The 19,160-nt window shown below is 52.7% G+C and overlaps 1 protein-coding gene across 1 annotated transcript; it reads right to left on the bottom strand.

The window, feature by feature from the left end:
• Nucleotides 1-1,630: 1,630 nt before the first annotated feature.
• Nucleotides 1,631-18,199, bottom strand: LAMC2 (laminin subunit gamma 2). Its single transcript, XM_071751209.1, has 22 exons — nt 17,780-18,199; nt 14,161-14,278; nt 13,539-13,637; nt 13,249-13,385; nt 12,785-12,907; nt 12,468-12,657; nt 12,001-12,113; nt 11,517-11,735; nt 10,302-10,481; nt 9,020-9,253; nt 8,662-8,798; nt 7,815-7,965; nt 7,496-7,701; nt 7,125-7,204; nt 6,582-6,719; nt 5,614-5,758; nt 5,238-5,387; nt 4,836-4,950; nt 4,551-4,750; nt 3,843-4,001; nt 3,661-3,760; nt 1,631-3,479 (listed from the first exon to the last, which is right to left on the bottom strand). The coding sequence occupies exons 1-22, from the start codon at nt 17,859-17,861 to the stop codon at nt 3,226-3,228; spliced, it is 3,330 nt and encodes a 1,109-aa protein (XP_071607310.1). The 5' UTR covers nt 17,862-18,199; the 3' UTR covers nt 1,631-3,225.
• Between the last annotated feature and the right edge of the window lie 961 nt (nt 18,200-19,160).

Raw genomic sequence — 19,160 nt, 5'->3', positions numbered from 1 at the left:
CTATGTGCAGACAAGATCCACTTTTTGGAGAAGTCTGCTGCCTCCCTGGGGCCAGGATGAAGGATGGAAACTCCTCACCCCAGTTAAACCCACAGATTATTACCCATTACTTATCTTTCAAGTAGGCAGGGATGAGGTGACCACCAGAAGTCTAGAGGCAATGAAGAAAGACTTCAGGGCTCCGAATCAGCTGGTTAAACACATCCCTGAATGTGTTTAAAAATTGTCTGGATGTGGTGCTTGGGGACAGGGCTTAGTGGTGGGTCATCAGAAATAGGGTAAAATAGGGTTAGGATGAGGCTGGATTCAATGATCTGAAAGATCTTGTCCAGCCTGAGCAACTTGATGATTCCATGGCCAGAAGAGGTCTTTCCTTTCTCAGGATTTGCCTCCCCATGAAGAGGCTTGGTTGGGAACTGTGAAAATTCACTAGCTGAGTCCCTCAACTCTTGTATCTCCAAGGTAGCTGCAAACATTCCCTGTGGGATGGGGAGACACAGAGAGGCCAAAGCGGAGAGGATGGGCCCAAGTGTTGCAGAATTCCCTCTTCTCCAGGGAGCTCCTCTCCACCACCCTCCTGAGCCCCCCCAGCCAACACACAGGACAGGTACCCATGGAGGGACATCTCATCCATAAGACACCCAATGTATATAACCTGTAGCTAGACTCCATCCATCATCCCTGCATGGGTTTTGGTTTTTTTTCAGTCTCTCCTCCCTCTCTACCCCAACACACAGAAATTATTTCAGGCATCAGCCTCCTGTCCTTGCCAGATGCCACCCATGCTCCAAGTGGAGGAGAAGCAGCAGCTGTAGAAACCAGGCTGAGAAACACAGAAAGTGGGTATTAACTGAGGAAAAGGCAAAGGGAAATAAAGGAAAAGTGAGGAAAAAGCAAGGCAGGTGGCATGTCCAAGGACCATCTCAGATCCTCCCTCAGGTACCAAGATGGGACTCAGGGGAAGCATCCCATTACATCATGTGGCAAACCCTAGGGATGTGTGTCCTGTCTTACCTGCATTTTTGCCCAGTAAAACTCACAGCACAGGAGGTGGGCTTTGTAATGGTTCATTCAGCTCAAGGACTGGTTTGGAAAAATGTCTTTGGGTGGGTATGAAAAAAAAAATTATTAATCGTTGGTGGGGAGGATAAAGGTTTGGAAGGTGCAGGGGAGGGGTGAGACAAAGTTTGTGGGTTTTAGTCTTTGAACCTCTGCTTTTAACGAGTGTAATTTGCTGAAAGAGAAAAGAATTTCAATTGCATTGTGGAAAAAACTGAAAACAACAAAACAAACCAACCAAACAAAAAAATAACAGGGGGGAGAGAAAGGGGCTGAAGTTGTGAGGTTGCCATGCCACCAATTTCACCTTTGTCAGAAGTTTTGGAGCCTCATTATTTTTTTTTTTGTTTTGTTTTCTGTTGCTATATGAAAAACAAAACAGTAATTGAAAGAAAAAAAATTTATCGGCAAAATATTTAAATTGTGTAATAAAGAAACCAAAATAAAATGCTGTTACTGGTGTCACTTGAAAAGAGCCCCAAGAACAATTCCACCTGAAGAGCTGCTGGGAGTGGCCAAACATCCCCAAAACTGGGAGCTGGGGAAAAGAAATCAGCAGGCAAGACCCAGCTCAAAGTATTCATCATTTATTGACCTTCTGCCTTTCAAAAAACCCAACTCTTGGAAAAATAATACTCAGGGCTGTAATACCTGTCCCTGTGCTGTACAACAGGAGGAAGACATGTCAGGGGCAAGAACACATCTCTCTTAAATGATGAGGCAGATGTAGAACTTGGGGGACCCTTTTCAAGAGAAATCATGGTCACTGCTATATCAGAGAATCAGAGGTGTGGAGGATCAGACATCCATCCAGGACTTTTTTTTCTTTTCACCACCATGCAAGGCCAGGGGGCAGCATCCACAGGTTTGTTTTCCCCCTAAAATGGCATCTCAAGGAAGCTGGGAGGTGTTGGGATGGAGCTGGACCTGCAGGAATGCAGCAGGTCAGGAGCACCTGTGGTCTTCCAACTCCTTCAAGAGCTACTCAGGTGTATTTAAGCCTCTGAGAAACATCCAACACCATTTGCAGTGATGGAAAAGGGAGGGGAGAAATAGGCAGCACCAAACCAGATGTGGAAACACTTAATATCTATAAAACCTTGCTCTTCCTGGGCTCTGGGACAACCTAGTACCAAACTGAGTGGGTTTGGAAGGAAAGGTTGCACCTGAGAGTGTAAGGGGATGGTAGGATGCTTGCCAAGAAGGAGTTTGACAAGAAAACCATCCCTCAGGGTTTGGAAATCAGGAAGAAGTCTGGCAGAAAGAAAAAGAGGGGCACATCCTCCTGGGTGAAGGGAGCAAATGGAGCAGGAGAGTGTTTCCATTTAGAATCATAGATTCACAAAGTGGTTTGTGTTGGAAGGAACTTTAAGGATCACCTTGTTCAGTCCCCCGGCCATGGGGAGGAACAGTTCCCAGTAGATCAGGTTGATCAAAGCTCCATCCAACCTGACCTGGTGACTATCTCCTAACTCTGTTAGCCTGGGTACCCCCTTCTTCCTCCACGCAGCACAGCACCCTGAGCTCAAAAGCAGTTGGCACCCTTATTTTTTTTTCCTGTTAGCAGTAACCACCTCACTGAGAAGCACCACGAAAGACCTGCAGCTTCATGAAAAGTGTCAGCAGCAGTGTCCGATGCTAAAAACACAGCAAAAGCCACACCAGCACCACCCCTTCCAATCAAGGACTGGGACTGAGCAGGCTGGGAGCAGAAAGGCAGCTGAAGCATCACTGGTGTCAGGCTTGCTCACTCTCTGCCTCCTGAGCTACAAAAGGCAAAAAAAAGACCATGTGGAGAACCTGAGGTGGTGGTAGCAGTGTCAAAAGCAAGGACAGAGGCTCTAATCCTTCTGTGTGTGCCAGACCAGGAGAGAGGATCCACAGGGGGTGGGAGAACCTCTGAGCTGTGAACTTCAGGCTCTCAACCCTGCCATCTCCCAAGGCTGGCACCAAGCAACCTCCACATGCACCTGAGAACTGGTGTAGGAATGGGATCTGGGCATCTCCTTCCTCCTGTGGCCAAGGGAAAAGCCTCTCTGGAAAACCAGGGACTCTCCAGGGCCCCAGGGCAGCCACCACGTTGGACTTGAGGGCAGAGGTCAGTTCAACACAATCAAACGCTGGATTTGGGAAGGGAAAGTGGGCCAGGATCTCCTGGCAGCTCACTCATGGTAATTCGATGGCTTTCGTGTTGTAGCAGCCTGAAGGAAGACTCTTCTGGATATCCTCCAGGTTCTTAATATCTGCCAGAATCTTGTCAATGTTGCTCTCCAGCAGCTGCACCCCATCCCTCTGCAGCACAGCTCTCTGCTCCAGTGCCAGCATCTCACCCTGCAGCTGGTTGCTTCTGGTTTTGGCTTCGCTAAAACTCTTCTGGAGCTGCTTCAGCCCATCCTCATCCACAGCATTCCACTGCTGATCTGTCACACAGGAGGAGGAAAACAAGGAAGAGGGAACCATTCATGCAGTCTGAGGACTTCCTAGATATTTCATCTCCATCCTGCTGCCCAGGCCCATTTATAGGGGCCACCTGAGCTTCCCACACAACTCCCAAGCATCCCTGCCTGGATCCACACCACACAGCAGTGGGACAAAACTTACTCATCAGATGCAGCAGCTCTTCCATGGCACTCAGTGTCTCCTGCACAGCCACCCCTGCCTGGCCAGCCTTGGCATGGACCCTCTGAGCTTCCTGAGCTGTCTGAAAAAGGCAACGCAGGAGTTGTAAAACAAATTCTCACCCAAATGTCAACACAGAATGTGGCAAGGATACGGGAACCCACCTCCTGGATCACAGCAGCATCTGCCTCAACCTCCAAGAGCTTCCTCTCCAATTCCCCATCCCTTCCCTTGGCCTCACGTTGCAGGGTGGCCACTGCCTTCTCCAGGGTGAGGACACCATCAACTGTCTTGTTGGCTTCCACTTTCAGCACTGTGATGTCCTGGGGAAGGCAAAGGCACTTTCAGAGAGGTAGAGAACAGCTGAAATCAGATGTGGAGCTGCTGGAAATTCCATCCTTCCACAGGCACCCAAAATTATGACAGGTTTTTCCTTCTCACCAGTTGCTCCAGAAAGTTGTGACTATGATTATGGCTCACCCCTTCTAAAGATACCAGCAAATGCCTTGGGAATTATAATAGACAGTCCAAGCTGAACCCACCAAGGCTGGGAGTTCACAAGCCTGCCAACACCTGGGACTGGAAGTGAAAATCCCCTCAGTCACCAAAGGGTGGGTAAAGAGAGCTGCATGGAGATCCTCATGGGACAAAGGTAGCAGCAAAGGTTCCCATGCACCTGCTCAGCTATAGCCAACTCTGGTGGCATTTTTGCAGAATCATCTCCAGGCAATCATCAGCCAAAAAGCTCAGGTCCCTCAGTCAATGCATCAGGTTCACCATTAAGACCTTTTGGAGTTGCCAACCACCTTCTCTTTTTAGGTTTCCCTTCCAAACCCTTTTCTGCCAGCATTAAGAACAGGGTTTGCCCTCACCTGCTGGATCCCCATGGTGATCTCCTTTGCTTCCCCTGCCACACTGCTGGCTGCCTTGGATTCAGAAGCAGCAGTGCCCAGGATTGCTTCAGCTCTGCCCATCTTCTCCCTGGCACTTGAGATGATGCTGCTGATAACTGGGAGCCTCCTTATGGCATCTTCAGCTGCCTTTCTCTTGTCCTCTGCTTGCAGGTTAAACTCTGGAAGAGAGAAACAGGTGTGGAAATGAAGCTACTTTTGGGAGGTCCCACAGGGAGGGGAAAGGAGAGGTTTTTGGGACAGTACCTCGGAGGCTCTTCAGGATCTGTTCCACCTCGTAGAAGGTGGTATTGCCAGCACTCACAGCCTGCAGGGCTGTGCTCCTGGCAAGGTTGGCTCGGGACAGCAGCTGCATCAGCATCTGGGACAGGCCAAGGGGACACAACAGGCAAATAAAGACATTGTATGGGAGCATTGAGTGGTCCCTCCACCAGCTCCAGCCACCTGGAGTCATCTGAGCTGTCATCTTCCCCAGTGGATGGTGAGACTCTTCACCATGGGCTCCAGCAGATCAGCCCTGAGAGGCCCTTTTTCCAAGAAAAACCAAGGGGCCAGGACAGCAGAGTGCCGTGGGCATCCCAGCAAGGCTCCAGGTGATGCTGAAGGAGGCTCCATCCCCATCCCCATCCCTCTGGACAAACCCCTTACCGCTCTCTCGCCCTCTCCCCTCTGCAGCAGCTCCTGGATCTGCTCCTCCCACCGCCCTGTGTGGCTCTGCAGCTGCCTGTACTGAGCCATGTAGGTGTCCATCAGGCTCAGGAGAACTTTGGCCTCCTGCTTCAGCTGACTTTCCTTCCCCTGAAACACAGAAACACAACAGTGCCTGGGGGTCCCAGCATCTAAGTGAGCAGCAGCGGGTGCTCGTCACTTGCTCCTCCTGCCATAGGGGCAAAAAAGGGAGGAAAAAGCACATCTGATGTCTCTCCAATATGGATGGAGCCTTGGGAAGGGCTGAGCTGCTGGGAGACAGGGGACAGAGAGAGTTAAAGGGGGTCTGCTGGTCCCCCAGGCACAGGGCCCTCACCTCAAAGGCCCCGATGTCAGTCTTCATCAGGTGGGACAGGGAGTTGAGGAGCTCCAGGCTCCCCTGATAAGCAGTGTCTGCCTCAGAGGCCATGCCATCTGCCTCAGCCTTCAAGTCTTCAGCCAGCAACCTCAGCTTCTTGTGCCTGCATGGACACCACATTGAAAAGCCACCTCCCCAACGCAGCGCTGATGCTACTCCTGCACCAGCTCCTTCACACTCCTGGATCCCTCCTTCCAGGGGCCATGCAGTTGTATCATGTAGAAAACCTACTTGGAAGCATCCCCCACATCCCAACCCCTCTGTCAAGTGGTGTGTCCACTGCCTCCTTGCTCCTGCTCCAGAAACCAAAGGTAATTTTTGGCAGCTGAACCCTTGCTGGCTGCACAATGGCTCTGCTAATCCCTGCCTGCCACTGGGAATTTCCCCCTGCATAGCCCTGTTCAGCTCCTTAACTTCACTCAGGGCTCTTACTCACACCCCACCAGTGGTGTGCAAAGTCCCAGCAGCATGGGAGAAGCACCAGCCAAGAGAAAGATCCAGATAACATGGGGCTAAACCCAGCCCAGACTTGCAGCCAGGCCTGGAAGGCACCCCCAGGAGCTGGTTCAAAAGCACAGCATTAAACCCCTACCTCTTCTGCAGGCAGCCCCCTCCCCCTCCAGCAGCATCCTGGTCTGGGAGGTAGGAAGCAGCTGCTCTGGAGAGCTGCAAACCCTCCCTCTCCATCCCTCAGACATTCTTACCCCTCCATCTCCACCCCTCAGACATTCCCACCCGCCCATCTCCATCCCTCAGACATTCCCACCCCTCCATCTCCACCCCTCAGATATCCCAGTGAGTGACATCCAGGCAAGTCCCTGCCTCCAACCCCGTGTTCCCACGTGGGAATGCAGGGAAGGGAACACGGAGGCATGGCCAGACCCTCATCCCTGCCATGTTCCCTGCCCTGGACAGCTGTCACTCACTTGTCCAGCAGCCTTGTCAGGGAGGCAGAGGTGGCCATCTCTCCACTGTCAGCCCCTTGCAGCAGCTCCATTGCCTGCAGCCCATCCTCCCGTGCTGCCTTCACAGCTTGCTCCATGGCATTGGCAGCTTGCAGGTGGCTGCAAAGCACAGGACAGGCTCAGGGGAAGCATCTTCCACCCAAGTGGCCTCCACCAACCTCCATTTCCATTGCATTCAGTGATGGTGGACAGGACAGGTTTTCCCTCCTGCATCTCCCGAGGGCAGAGGAGCACGAGGGGGTAGGGCAGATGTTGTCTGTTCCAAGTGGGTGTTCTTGTGTCAAACTCTGACACCAAAGATGTTTTCAAAGTCCACCCAACACCACCCTCAGAAGTGACTGAGGACAGCTCTGCCTTCCCCTCCTTCAGGACCAGCACAGAGGTCACAACAGCTGCAGCTTGGGGGTGAAGCAAGGATGCCCCCCCAGAAAAAGACCTTCTGGGCACCCAGAAGGATCTGAGTCCCCCTCTCCTCTCTCTTGGCCAATGGCACAAGTGACTTACCTGTTGGCCAGTCTCAGAGCCTCCTGGGCCAGCATCAAGAACTCACTCAAGCCCCCGGGGAATCTTGAAACAGGGATGTTCTAAGGAAGGAGGGGGAGAGGTGTGAGTCCTCTTCTCTGCCTCCATCCCATTCAACAGCAAGAGGCAATTGCCTTTAAGGCAACTTAAACCTCCCCAGTTCCCCCCAGAGGCCCCCAACCAGGTCCCAGCCCTAAAGAAAGGGTGAGCAGAACATCTTCTGCACTCTCAAAAAAAAGAAAAACAAAAAACCAAAACCCATCATAAGTGGAACATCTTAAATTCTTCCTCTCTCCATTAATTTTTCCATCCCTGGTCTAGACTAGGAGCACATTTCCCAAGGATGCTCTCACCACACGATGCAGAGCAGCTCCACTGTGGTCCAGGTCCATCCTGGCTCTCTCCAGCACGTGCCAGGTGTCCTGCACCTGCCTCTGATATTGCTGTCCCAGAGCCCTCAGTGCCTTCAATGTGGCCTTGATCTCATCCACACAGCTCTGAGAGCTGGACCCTCTCCCCTTCATCCCGGCCAGGCGGCTTTCCAGAGACCTGTCAGAGGCTGGTGAGAAGTAAAGAGGAAGGCAGAAGAGAAACTCCATCACTCCATCACTCAACTCATCACTCAACAAACCCCTCTCCTGCCATGGCACCAGCAGCTGCCTCGGGTGGTACCTTCGAGGCTCAGGGATTCCCCAAGGATGTTCCGCAGCATCTCCTCGGCCACCTGCATCCTCCTCTCCTGGTCCTGGCTCTCCTGACCACCAAGCAGAACCTCTGGGAAGAGCAGCTCCAGCTCTGCCAGCTGCTGCAGGTACAGGGCCACCTGAAACCACAGCAGGCTGGGCCATCAGCCAGGGGAACATTGAGACCACAGTGGAAAGACCAAAGGCAGGAACAAGGTGCAAAGAGAGCTGGGGTTGTTCAGCCTGGAGAAGGCTGCAGGGGAGACCTCAGAGCAACTTTCGGTACCTGAAGGGGCTACAGGAATGCTGGGAAGGGACTTTATACAAGGGCATGGAGTGACAGGATGAGGGGAAGCAGTTTCAAGCTGAAAGAGGGGAGATTTAGATGAGACATTAGGAAAAAATTCTTCTCTATGAGGGTGGTGAGACACTGGCCCAGGTTGCCCAGTGAAGCTGAGGCTGCCCAGGCCATGGAAGTGTTCAGGGCCAGGTTGGATGGGGTTTGGATTAAACTGATCAAGTGGGAGGTGTCCCTGCCTGTGGCAGGGGGTGGAACTGGATGAGCTTTAAGGTCCATTCCAACTAAAACCACTCTGTGCTTCTAGGACAGAGAGCAATGCAAGGGCTCATTTTTGGACAGGGCACAGTCAGCCAGCAGCTCTGGATCATTGGGGGTTTTATCAGTTGGACAAACCCAAAGCTCAGGTGCAGCCCCCAAAATCACTTCTGCCTTGCAGCAGGAGCTGCTGGAGGAGGCCAGGAGGAGATGCTGGAGGGTAAGCAGACTGCTGCATCCCTTGTCACTCAGTGTCCCCGGGGCTGGCACAGACACTCACCTGGGCTTTCACCTGGCTGTAGCAAGCTGGGCACACACTCTCCTCACAGCCAGGACCCTGGAAGCCAGGCTTGCAGATGCAGCTCCCATCACTCCTGCACCTCAGTGGCTCAGCAGAGGCCGAGTCCCAGGCAGGGGCTGCAGGGCAGAGCATCACAGCTTCACAGCCCATCCCCACCTCCAGTCCCTCCTCCCATCCACCCTCTTCTCTGCTTTCCTCCCACCCATCAGCCCCGTGCTCCACTTCCTCCTCCCCACCCCTGGCTTTGCAGCATCCGCCAACCCATCCGTGTCACCCTGTGCTCTGGCACGGATTTTCCTACATATTCCCAGATGGAGCAGCAGTGTCTGGCTCTCACCTCTGCACTTGCCAGCGGGGTCAGGGGCCAGGGGGTCACCATAGAAGCCGTCCTGGCAGCGGTCACAGGAGAAGCCAGCAGTGTTGTGGATGCACTTGAGGCACTCTCCTGTCCTGGGGTCGCAGTTCCCCACGGCGTTGGGCTCCACGTTGCCGTTGCACTGGCACGGCTGGCAGGGCCGGGAAGCAGCTGGGTCCCCAAAGTAGCCATCAGCACAGAACTCACAGTTGGGCCCTGGGAAAAGAGGGATGGGGCAAATGGGAGGTGGGTATCGGAAAGGTGGAGGCTGCCTGGTCCCCTCTGCCCCTCTGAGACAGGGAATTCAGGGAATCAGAGAACCATAGAATGGTTTTGGTTGGAAAAGACCTTTCAGATCATCAGTCCGACCAACAACCCAGCACTGCCAAGGCCACCACTGAACCAGGTTCCTCAGCACTACATCTAGAAAGCTTTTAGAACCCTCCAGGGATGGTGACTCCAGCTCCTGTGCCAGCACACTTGCTTTGGGTGAAGGAATTATTCCCATTATCCAATCTAAACCTCCCTAGCACAACTTGAGGCCATTTCCTCTTGTCCTATCACTTGTTACTTAGAAGAGGCAGACTTCCCCCTTGCTCCATCCTCCTTTCAGGGAGTTGTAGAGAGCAAGAAGGTCTTTCCCTTGGCATCCAGGAGTTGTAGAGAGCAAGAAGGTCTTTCCCTTGGCATCCAGGCTAATCCTTCATTCTTTCAGCCACTCCTTTTGAGACTTGTGCTCCAGATCCTTCCCCAGTTCTGTTCTATTTCCCTTTTGCCCTTTGCTGGGTGTACTCCAGCCCCTCAATGTCATCCTTGGAGTGGGGGGGCCCAAATCCTGAACCCAGTTGCATCCTCCCCAGTGCCCACTGGGCCTGCCACAGCAGCATTTCCACTCTCCTTGCTGCTATGGCCAACACACAAAGCTCTGAGCAGGCTCTCAAGGGCTAAGCACAATGACTGATCTTGGGCATGTTGTTTCCCATTTGGGTTTTTTTCCTATTTTTCTATTCCCCTCCCTCCCCACCCATCCTTTTTCCATCCACGTCATCTTCTTTGATGAGAACCTTTCCCTCTGCAGGACAGGGAACGTGTTTGCACAACCCTTGGGACCCAAACACCCTGTGACAGGCAAAGGGGGGCTGAGAAGATGGGATGATTCACCTGGCTCCAAGCATCCTGGCTTGCTGCCACCTGCGTCTCCCCATCCAGCTGCTTGAAACTCCAGGGAAAGGCAAAGTAGAGGGGATCTGGATAAGGGAATTACCTGCAGCTCCAGGAGGGCACTGGTCACAGATGATTTCCTCACTGCCTGGCACCACGGAGCAGCCTTGGCCATGGTGGCAGGGACAGGCCTGGCAGCCCTGTGGGTGCTGGGGGTTCCTGTAGAAACCCAAGGGGCAGCTGAGGATATTGCCCACGTTTTCATCTCCTGAGTAGCATTCACCTGGAGGAGAAAGGAAAAGGCTGAGGGCAGTAGAACTCCCTCCATCAGGCCACCTCCCAGCCATCCAACCTCCTGTAGCACAATCTCCCGGGATCCAGAATCCTCCCCCAGAGCCTTTGCTGTCCCCATTTTTGCCCCTTCATTTCTCTGTGTGCCACCACCTGTGAGGGACTGGGTCCTGCTTCTGTGATGGGAGACCAGCAAGACCCCACAGAGGAATCAGGGAAAAGAAACCAAACCCAAGTTTTGGTTGGAAAAGACATCAAAGTCCCTCAGCACCACATCTACACAACTTTTAAATTGATGGTGACTCCATCAATGCCCTGGGCAACCTGTGCCAGTGCCTGACAGTCCTTTCAGGAAAGGAATTGGTTTTGCTATCTAATCTAAACATCCCCTGACACAACTTGGGAGTAAAACTAGAGGTCAAGGCCCAAGTAACAGGTGAGGAGCCCATCCCACATCATAAAGGCTGGCTGGCATCCCCTAAAGGGCTGGACCACATTTTTCACAGCTTCTACAGTTCCCAAGGAGACCCATGTTGCCATTTGCCCCTCCTGATCAATGCTCAGGTGTTTGGAAATTCACCCCAATTCAGACTTGGAAATAGCAACAGCTTAATTTCACATTGCTTAACTTTCTATGGCAACTCTACTTTAGCAAGACAGGTACTAAACAGTGTTTAAAACATTTTTAAATTCTATCCAAGCAGGAGGAGATTGTTTTTCTCTCTTCAATGAACATCATCTACGCCCAATTTAATCCCAATGCAGGAAAATCCCAATAGAGGAAAGATTTTCTGTATTTTTGGCATCAGGGCTATGCATCTTCCCTGTATTTTTGGCAGCAGGGCTTCCAGGCTTTTTACCCATGAAGTTCCCCACACTCCAGACCCCCCCAGGGTTGGTCACAGGGGTAGGATCCCCCCAAGCCAGGGATCCCACCCCACTCAGTGCCCCCTAATAACTCCATTTTTTGGGATGCAGGCACACAGCAAGCACAACGTGGGAGGGGGGGGGAGGGGGCTCCTCTTACCAGTCTCAGGATCACAATTTCCTCCCTCCTGGCAATCACATCGCACACAGATGCTGAAGGGCCCGAGGTTGGGGACATCTCTGCGGTAGCCAGGGGCACATCTCTGACAGAACTGGCCCCCATACTCTGCTGGGCACTCACACTGCTCCACCCAGGGGGCAGGGACCCCAGGCACTGGTTGTGCTGACACCAGGGTCACATTGTCGAGGTAGCCGATGCCTGGAGGGAAGAGATGCAGTGGGTGACCTCTGGGGGGCAGCAGGTTCTTCCTGCAAGCCCCCTACATCCAGAGCCTCTACAACAGGTCGTGTATTTCATTACCTCTGCTCAACCCCTTCATAATTTAGTTTTGCCCGTTTTAGGGCACTGTTTAAAATTGTTTTCATCATTATTTTGTTACCTTTGCTCCATCTGGAGACCTGGCATCTCCAGCAATGAGGAGGAACTCACCCTGCAAGCTCCCCCCTTCCACCCCCGCACTTACTGTACTGCCCAGAGGTGGCTTGGATCCAGAGAGCTGTCAGGTTTCCCAACAACCTGCGATATTCCAAGTGATTCAGCCTTGGGCTCCACTTGCTGCTTGGGTGCTCATCCAGCCTGCCCATGGGAGGAGAGAAAAGTGTGACCACTTTCAAGAAAATGCCATGCATTCAGCTGCATTTCAAGAAAATGCCAAGAAAAATGTGGCAGCCCTCCCCATCTCCCTCCTGAGCTCAAGGGTTTGGGGAACAACCTCCACCCCTGTGACCAGCCCTGGGAAAAACACCCAGCCCAACCTCAGGTCAGGTTTTCTACCTCCTTGCCTAAGAGAGGAACACCTGAGATGCACCCAGGCCATAATTTGTCACCTCCAAGAAGTCACAGCTGAATCCGGGAGCTCCTTGAAGCTGCAGTTTTTCTTGCTCACCCTTCCCTTCCCCTGTACCTGAATACTTCCCTTCCCACCCATACCTCAATGTGTATGTCTGGCTGATGCCACAGGGCAGAATCTTCCCCTGGGGCAAGAAGGGAGCAGTGATTCTCAGGCCAGCTCCTTCCAGGACCACCTCGTGTGGAGATGGATGGTGACCCCCTCGGTCCAGGCGATAATCAAAGGAGAGCGTCTGGCCGTAGCTCAGCTGCTGATTGCCAAGGAATTTCCCTGAGAAAAAAAAAAGAAGGAAGGGAGAAAAGTGAAGGTTTAAAACCTTGCCTTTCTTCTGAATGCTTGGTTCATGGGATCAGACCCTCAAAGGGATGACTCCCCCCTTCACTGCCCCTGCACCTACCAGGTGCCACAAAGTACAGGGGCTCCGATCTCCTTGCCACTAGGAAGGTCTCTTCATGGTGTGGGGACCACTGGAGCTGGGCTGGGGAGCCACTTCTGTGGATACCACACCAGCCCTCAGCACCTGGAGCACCAACATGGAGCAGTCAGCAGGGACAGGGAAGGTGTTTCCTCCAGCATCTTTCTGGAGATGCAGCTTACCAAAACCCTCCAGCTTCCTATCCCCTGGACATAATACCTTATGTTCCCTCTGAGGGGAAAATAAACATAAAACTTCCCTCCCAAGTGGAAGGAAAGACACGTTGAAGTAAGGCCACACACCCTCCCAACCTTCCAGAATACATATGATCAAACCATCCCACCCATCAAATTAAAGGGATACCCAGCAGGGCTATTCCAGCCTGTCACAGAGCAGGGATAGCAAACACCCCCAGGAACCACAGGGATGTCCTGCTTGGGCTTCACCTTGCTGGAAGGTGGAGGTGATGTTGTGGATGCTGTGGTTGTCTGCACTGCTGCACACAGCTGAGTGCCCATAGCAGAAACAGGGGGAGCATCCTGCTGGGTTCCTGGAATCCAAGTTATAGAAGTTTTGCTTGCACCTGGGAAAAAGCAAGGCGGTGACAACATTCAAGTCCCTTTTCTCCTTCTCCGTGCAACACAGCCACCACGATGGCTCGAGGTCACTGCCAGGGGATGCACATCCAGAGAAATGGAGGCCATGCAGGGGTCTAGGAGGTCCTCCTTCCACCCACCTCTCACAGTGCTCCCCTGTAGCTCCCTCCTTGCAGACACAGCGGCCGGAGATGCAGCTCCCTGTGCTGCCAGCAGAGTCACACTCACACTGTGGGGTCCTGTGACAGGGGGAATCTCCACTTGAATCTCCAGATGTTACACAAGACAGCAGAGACACACACCCCCCTCACCCCAGCTACAACCGTGCTGAAATGGGGAAAACAACTAGCAGAGCCATCTCTAAGCAATCCAGCTGCAGCCAGATGTCAAAACGGTGCCCGATGCTACTGCTCCAGGACACCTCAGAGTACCAGCTTACAACCATCCCAGGTGCCTTCCTTCAACCCATACCCACTTGCAAGAGCAAAGTGAAGTTGTGCTGAGTTTAATAACAGACCCTGGCAGAGCTCCAACAGGCAGCAACCCCTGGGGAGGCCTGGGCAGGAGGCCAGGAACAGCAAAAAGCATCCAAGCCCTTGTTCCCACCATTTGCCTGCTGGGGGACAGTCCTTGCAAGTGGTACCATGTGTGGTCACAGCACAAACAGCCCCTGCACGAGGTGTTTGCAGCCACTGTGGGTTTTCCAGAGAGGTTGTGGGTCCTGCAGCTCTTCCCACCCCACCAATGGCCACCAGCACTTACTGCCTGCTCTTCTGGCACCTGGCCTCAAAGCCTGGCTGGCACTGGTCACACTTCTCACCCCTCATACCGGGCTTACAGCCGCACCGACTGTCACCGTCACACCGCGGGATGAGGGAGCCTGTGGGGAGAGGGGAAGGAGGGGGTCAGATGAATACCACACTACACCTTCCTACTGGGCACCTGGGACAGTCATTGCAGGAACAACCCAACCTCAGCAACAGGTCCCCCCTTGAGGTACTGGCCTGAGACACCAACTCTGGCTCTTACATCTCCCCCAGCCTCCCCGACTGATGCCAGAGTGACCTGGAGGAGATAAATCCCAGCAGGCATTGACCAGATTCCCAGGACAAGAAGCTTCTTCCCTTCTATAAAGGTCACCGAGAAGGACAAGACAGGTGCCAGGGCACACAAACCGAGCAGAGAATTACTCCTCCTTTACCATCTCCTCTGCTAGTAGAAGTCTGTCCATTTTTATTTCAGTCTCACCACAAGGAGTTTGAGGCTCTTCTGTTTCTGGTCTAACACTGTGCACAGACCCAGGCAGTGAGGAGAGGGGATGCCAGAGCCATGGGCACCTGTCCTGCTGCTGGGGACCCCCCAGCTGGGCCAGCCTGGGGCACCCATGGGGATATTTGCCCTCCTGCCACCTCAAAGCCTAAATCAGATCCTGGTCTACATCACCAGCAGCTGAAGGGAGAGGATTCTATCCCTCTACTCCACTCTCATGAAATAACCTCTTGTAATTCTGGGTCCAGTTCTTGGGTCCACACAGGAAGGACACAAAGCTGTTGGAATAGGTCCAGAGGAGGCCCTGAAGATGATCAGAGTGCTGCAGCATCTTAGAGAGTTGGGGTTGTTCAGCCTAGAGAAGGCTCCCAGGGAACCCTAAAGCAGGCTTTCAATATATAATGGGGCTCAATATATAAAGGTAAGTCCTGCAAAGACTTCTAAAAAAAAAGCTGGCAAAGACAGGTAGGAGAAAAAAAACACCCTGAGGGAAAGATAAGGATCCCCAGCTGTGCAGAGCCTGGGGCTGAGCTGCTCCAGCCCACCTCAATGCTGCCATGGGTTCCTCAACCTCCCTCTGTGAAACTCCACTCTCTGCTTCCCTTGTGGGCCATGAGAAGCAGTCCCAGGCTTCCCATCCCCAGCTGGAGGGTGGAAGGATTCCAAGAACAAGCCAAAACCTGCAGCATGGCTGTGGACAGCAAGTTCTACTTGATCTATGTGGAGGCTCCTCCTTCCCAGGAGCTCTTCTGGCACAGCTGAGCCCCACAATAGTGTGGTCCTTGTCATCCACAGCTGGGATTCCTGGGATCAGGCAAATCCTCTTGCACTCCTAGCCCAAGCACACACACTCCTGGGCACCCGCCCACATGCCTACCACCAAACCAACACCTTCAGTACAGGCACTCAGCCAGCAGTGGCTGAGCCTGCTGCCAAGAAGAGAGATGACCTCATATCCCAGCAAACAGGGAGAGAGGTTTTTAGGGCCCTGGCAAACATGATTCTTCCCTTGCAGCATGGCTGAGACTCAGCTGCAGGTTTTCTGCCACCCCAAGCTGCTGGGAAAGGCACCTGTGAGTGCTGAAGTCCTGGCTGTCAGGGTTTGAGAAAGCATCTGGAGTCTGAGGGGATATCACCAGTCACCAAAAGGCAGGGACAGAATGAACAAACCACCAAAAAGCAGCAGTGTGGGACCCTCTCAAGGGGTTTGCCCTCACCTTCCCAATGGGACTGCTGGCAGTCAATCCCTCCACACCAAGATCAGAACATCTCCAGCTGGAAGGGACCCAGAAAGAGCATGGAGCTAAACTCCACCCCTCACCCTACATCTACATAATCCTGGGTTGCTAAATTACAGGCACAAAAACTGCTCCCCCAGGGAATGAAAACCTTTTTTTTTTTTTTTCAGGTCTTGCTCTGACAAAGGCTGAGAGAAGAAGACAGGCAGATCCAGACCTCTTAAATTGTCATCTTAAAGTCACAAAACCAGAGAATGAGCTTTGGGTCTTCTATGAGCAGGTCTGATGGGTCTGAAATAAAGTTTCAGATAAGCCTCCTTTCAGCAGGGTATCAGCAGAGCTTTCCAGGTGAGGAACCATCCATGATAACATAAACCATTCCCTGCTCCTTGCTTTTGGGACAAGAAGCTGTTTCCCATCTGCTCCACCAAGACCTGGCTTTACCCATTGCCCTTCTCCACAGCATTCTTGGTTCTGGCAGCTGTGCCTGGGGCTCCATCAGCACTGGCAGAGAACAACCCCACACTGAGAGCTGAAATCTGGAGTTTGGAGTCTTCTTCATCCCAACACACCAACCCAGACATCTCATTAGTACTGTGGAACTCTGACCCCCATCTCCTGGTTCTTTCCCAAACCCAAAGAAATGCCTTCAGCCACCATGGGCAGGTGTACACACACCAGCTTGGGCAGGGACACAGTCCAGAGTACAAGCACCCTGACCATACAGAAATCCAATCCTAGGAGCTCCTTTACAAGCAAAAAAAAAAAATAAATTACATGTGCTAATTGCAAGCACACATCTAGTGCAAGAGTTGGAAGAGTAACACCGTAAAATACCAATTTACACTACTGAGCCAGCTTGGGAAAGATGTAAGTGTGGCAGGTTATCAACTCTTGTTTTTACACACATAGAAAGAGGTCCAAGGGTCCATGGAAAAGCAGCAGTTGTCTACATGCTGCCAGAAAAGGGGGAAAAAACCCATCCACATCAGTATTTTAAAATGTTCATGCGAGGCAGGCTGCTGTTTAGTTATCCAGGTAACAAGAAAAGAAAATCAGGTTTGGTGGGGATTTTAAAATTTTTTTAAAAATAAAACTACACACAGTTATTCAGCATTTTTTCCCCTCTCTCACATTGCATTACACTCAAAGAGAAACTGAGGAAGGACCAGTTCCAGCCCACCAGTGCATTTCAGAACACCTGTACTGCAGACCCTGCCAAAACCTGAAATGCTTCAGGATTTGCAAAATACACAAAGACCAAACTTGGGCCATCCAGACCCATCTCCAGACTGGAAGCCAACACAACTGAACCCCCAATATTGAATTACCACGGGGCTGAGCATCCCTGCATCAGCCTCTTCACTACAGTTGGGAATGCCATGGGATGCTCTGGATTTTTTTTAAGCAGTGTGCTGCAGGACACTGGCTGTAACCCACAGGCAAACATGGCACGTCTTGCTACAGCAAACTGCATCCCAGATGCTTCCAGCTCTTCCTTGGGCTTAGGGAATATTGTGGTTACAGATAATCTGCCTGGGAAATGCTTGCGCCCAAATCCCACCCGAGCTTTATATGGGAAGCAATAAAGGATTTAAGTTATTTAAAGAGGGTGTCAGTAAAAGAAAATTAAACAAACAAACACACAACAGAAACACACACACAAAAAAAAAAACAAAAACCAAAAAACAAAACCCCCCCCCCAAAAATAATAATAAAAATATAAAATAAAAAATAAAAAAATAAACCAACAGAGAAAGAGGAGAGCTGCAGCACCCTGCTGTGTCCCAGCTCCCGGCTCTCTGGGGCACCAGGACACCAGCGGGATGGGACCCAGCTCCGGAGCAGGGACCCCGACCTTCCCCAGGGCTCACCTGCTCCTCCGTGGGTGCTCAGGACCGCAGGCAGAAAGGAGCCCAGGAGGCAGAAGAGGGAGAGGAACCGTCCCGGAGCCATCCCGTGTGCCGGGGAGCACCAGGAACCCGCTCTGGCACAGGGATGGCCACCACCCACCGATCGCTTCCCTGTGTTGGGCCTTTTTTTTTTTTTTAATTATTCGATGGGTGGTTTTTATCGGCTGCTCCACCTGAGTCACTCGCAACAGGAAGAGCGTGTGCCGTGGGCTGAGTCACCCCGAGCCCAGCCCCATCCCCGGGGTTCAGCACCCCGAGGGCTCCCGCCTGCATCCTCCCCGGGGCTGGCAGCTCACGGGTTGGGGGGGGGGATGAATAAAGCGGAGCCTCAAGGCTTCAGGACGCTCTATCCTGCCCATCCCGCTCGCCCAGCTCCATCTCGGCCTTGGTGCTGTCTCCAAAGGCAGAGCTGAGACAAGCGAGGGCTGCCCGGGCATGCAGGAGCTCCCTGGAACAAGCTGAGCTCCCGGGAAACCTGCGGGAGCGTGGGTAGGGTTGGAGGGGAACGGTGATGGCAGAGGGATGGGCTGCTCAGCAGGAAGGTCCAGTCACCCAAACAGCAAAAGCAGAGCTCAAAATCAAGCCAGGGAAAGGGGAACAGCAGGACCCGGCCACGGGTTAAAGGTGATCCTGAGGAGAGCTTGGACACAGAGAACAAGAGGATAAAATCACGGAGTAGAATCCATGGCAGAGCACAGGGTGACACGGACGGGTCGGGGGATGCTGCAAAAGGGTTGGACTTGATGATCTCTGAGGTCCCTTCCAACCCAGCCAATTCTATGATTCTATGAAAAGCCAAGGGTGGAAATGGAGTAGGAAATGGAGCACGGGGCTGATGGGTGGGAGGAAAGCAGAGAAGAGGGTGGATGGGAGGAGGGACTGGAGGTGGGGATGGGCTGTGAAGCTGTGATGCTCTGCCCTGCAGCCCCTGCCTGGGACTCGGCCTCTGCCTAGCCCCTGCAGGTATCAGTGAGACAAGAGGCCATGGGTTTAAGTTCTGCCAGGGGAGGGTTAGGTTGGATATTAGGAAAAAATTCTTTACAGAGAGGGCAATGAAGCATTGGGATGGGCTGCCCAGGGAGGGGGTGGATTCTCCATCCCTGGAGGTTTTTAAGAAGAGACTGATGTGGCACTGAGTGCCATGGGCTGGGAACCACAGGGGGAGTGGATCATGGGTTGGACTTGATGGTCTCAGAGCTCCTTTCCAACCCAAATGATTCTGTGGTTCTGTGAAGTGCAGGAGTGATGGGAGCTGCATCTGCAAGCCTGGCTTCCAGGGTCCTGGCTGTGAGGAGAGTGTGTGCCCAGCTTGCTACAGCCAGGTGAAAGCCCAGGTGAGTGT

The sequence above is a fragment of the Heliangelus exortis genome, chromosome 8, assembly GCF_036169615.1.
Source record: "Heliangelus exortis chromosome 8, bHelExo1.hap1, whole genome shotgun sequence".
NCBI lineage: Eukaryota > Metazoa > Chordata > Aves > Apodiformes > Trochilidae > Heliangelus > Heliangelus exortis.
This window is presented reverse-complemented; position numbering and strand designations above follow the sequence as displayed.

What these genes read in the sequence shown, in the direction of transcription:
- LAMC2 (XM_071751209.1), bottom strand. Translation starts at nt 17,861, where the DNA reads ATGGCTCCGGGACGGTTCCTCTCCCTCTTCTGCCTCCTGGGCTCCTTT. An exon ending in GAGCACCCACGGAGGAGCAG is followed by an intron (nt 14,279 to 17,779) that starts GTGAGCCCTGGG and finishes CTCTCCCCACAG; the next exon opens with GCTCCCTCATCCCGCGGTGT. An exon ending in CTGACAAGGCTGCTGGACAA is followed by an intron (nt 5,759 to 6,581) that starts GTGAGTGACAGC and finishes GTGTCCATGCAG; the next exon opens with GCACAAGAAGCTGAGGTTGC.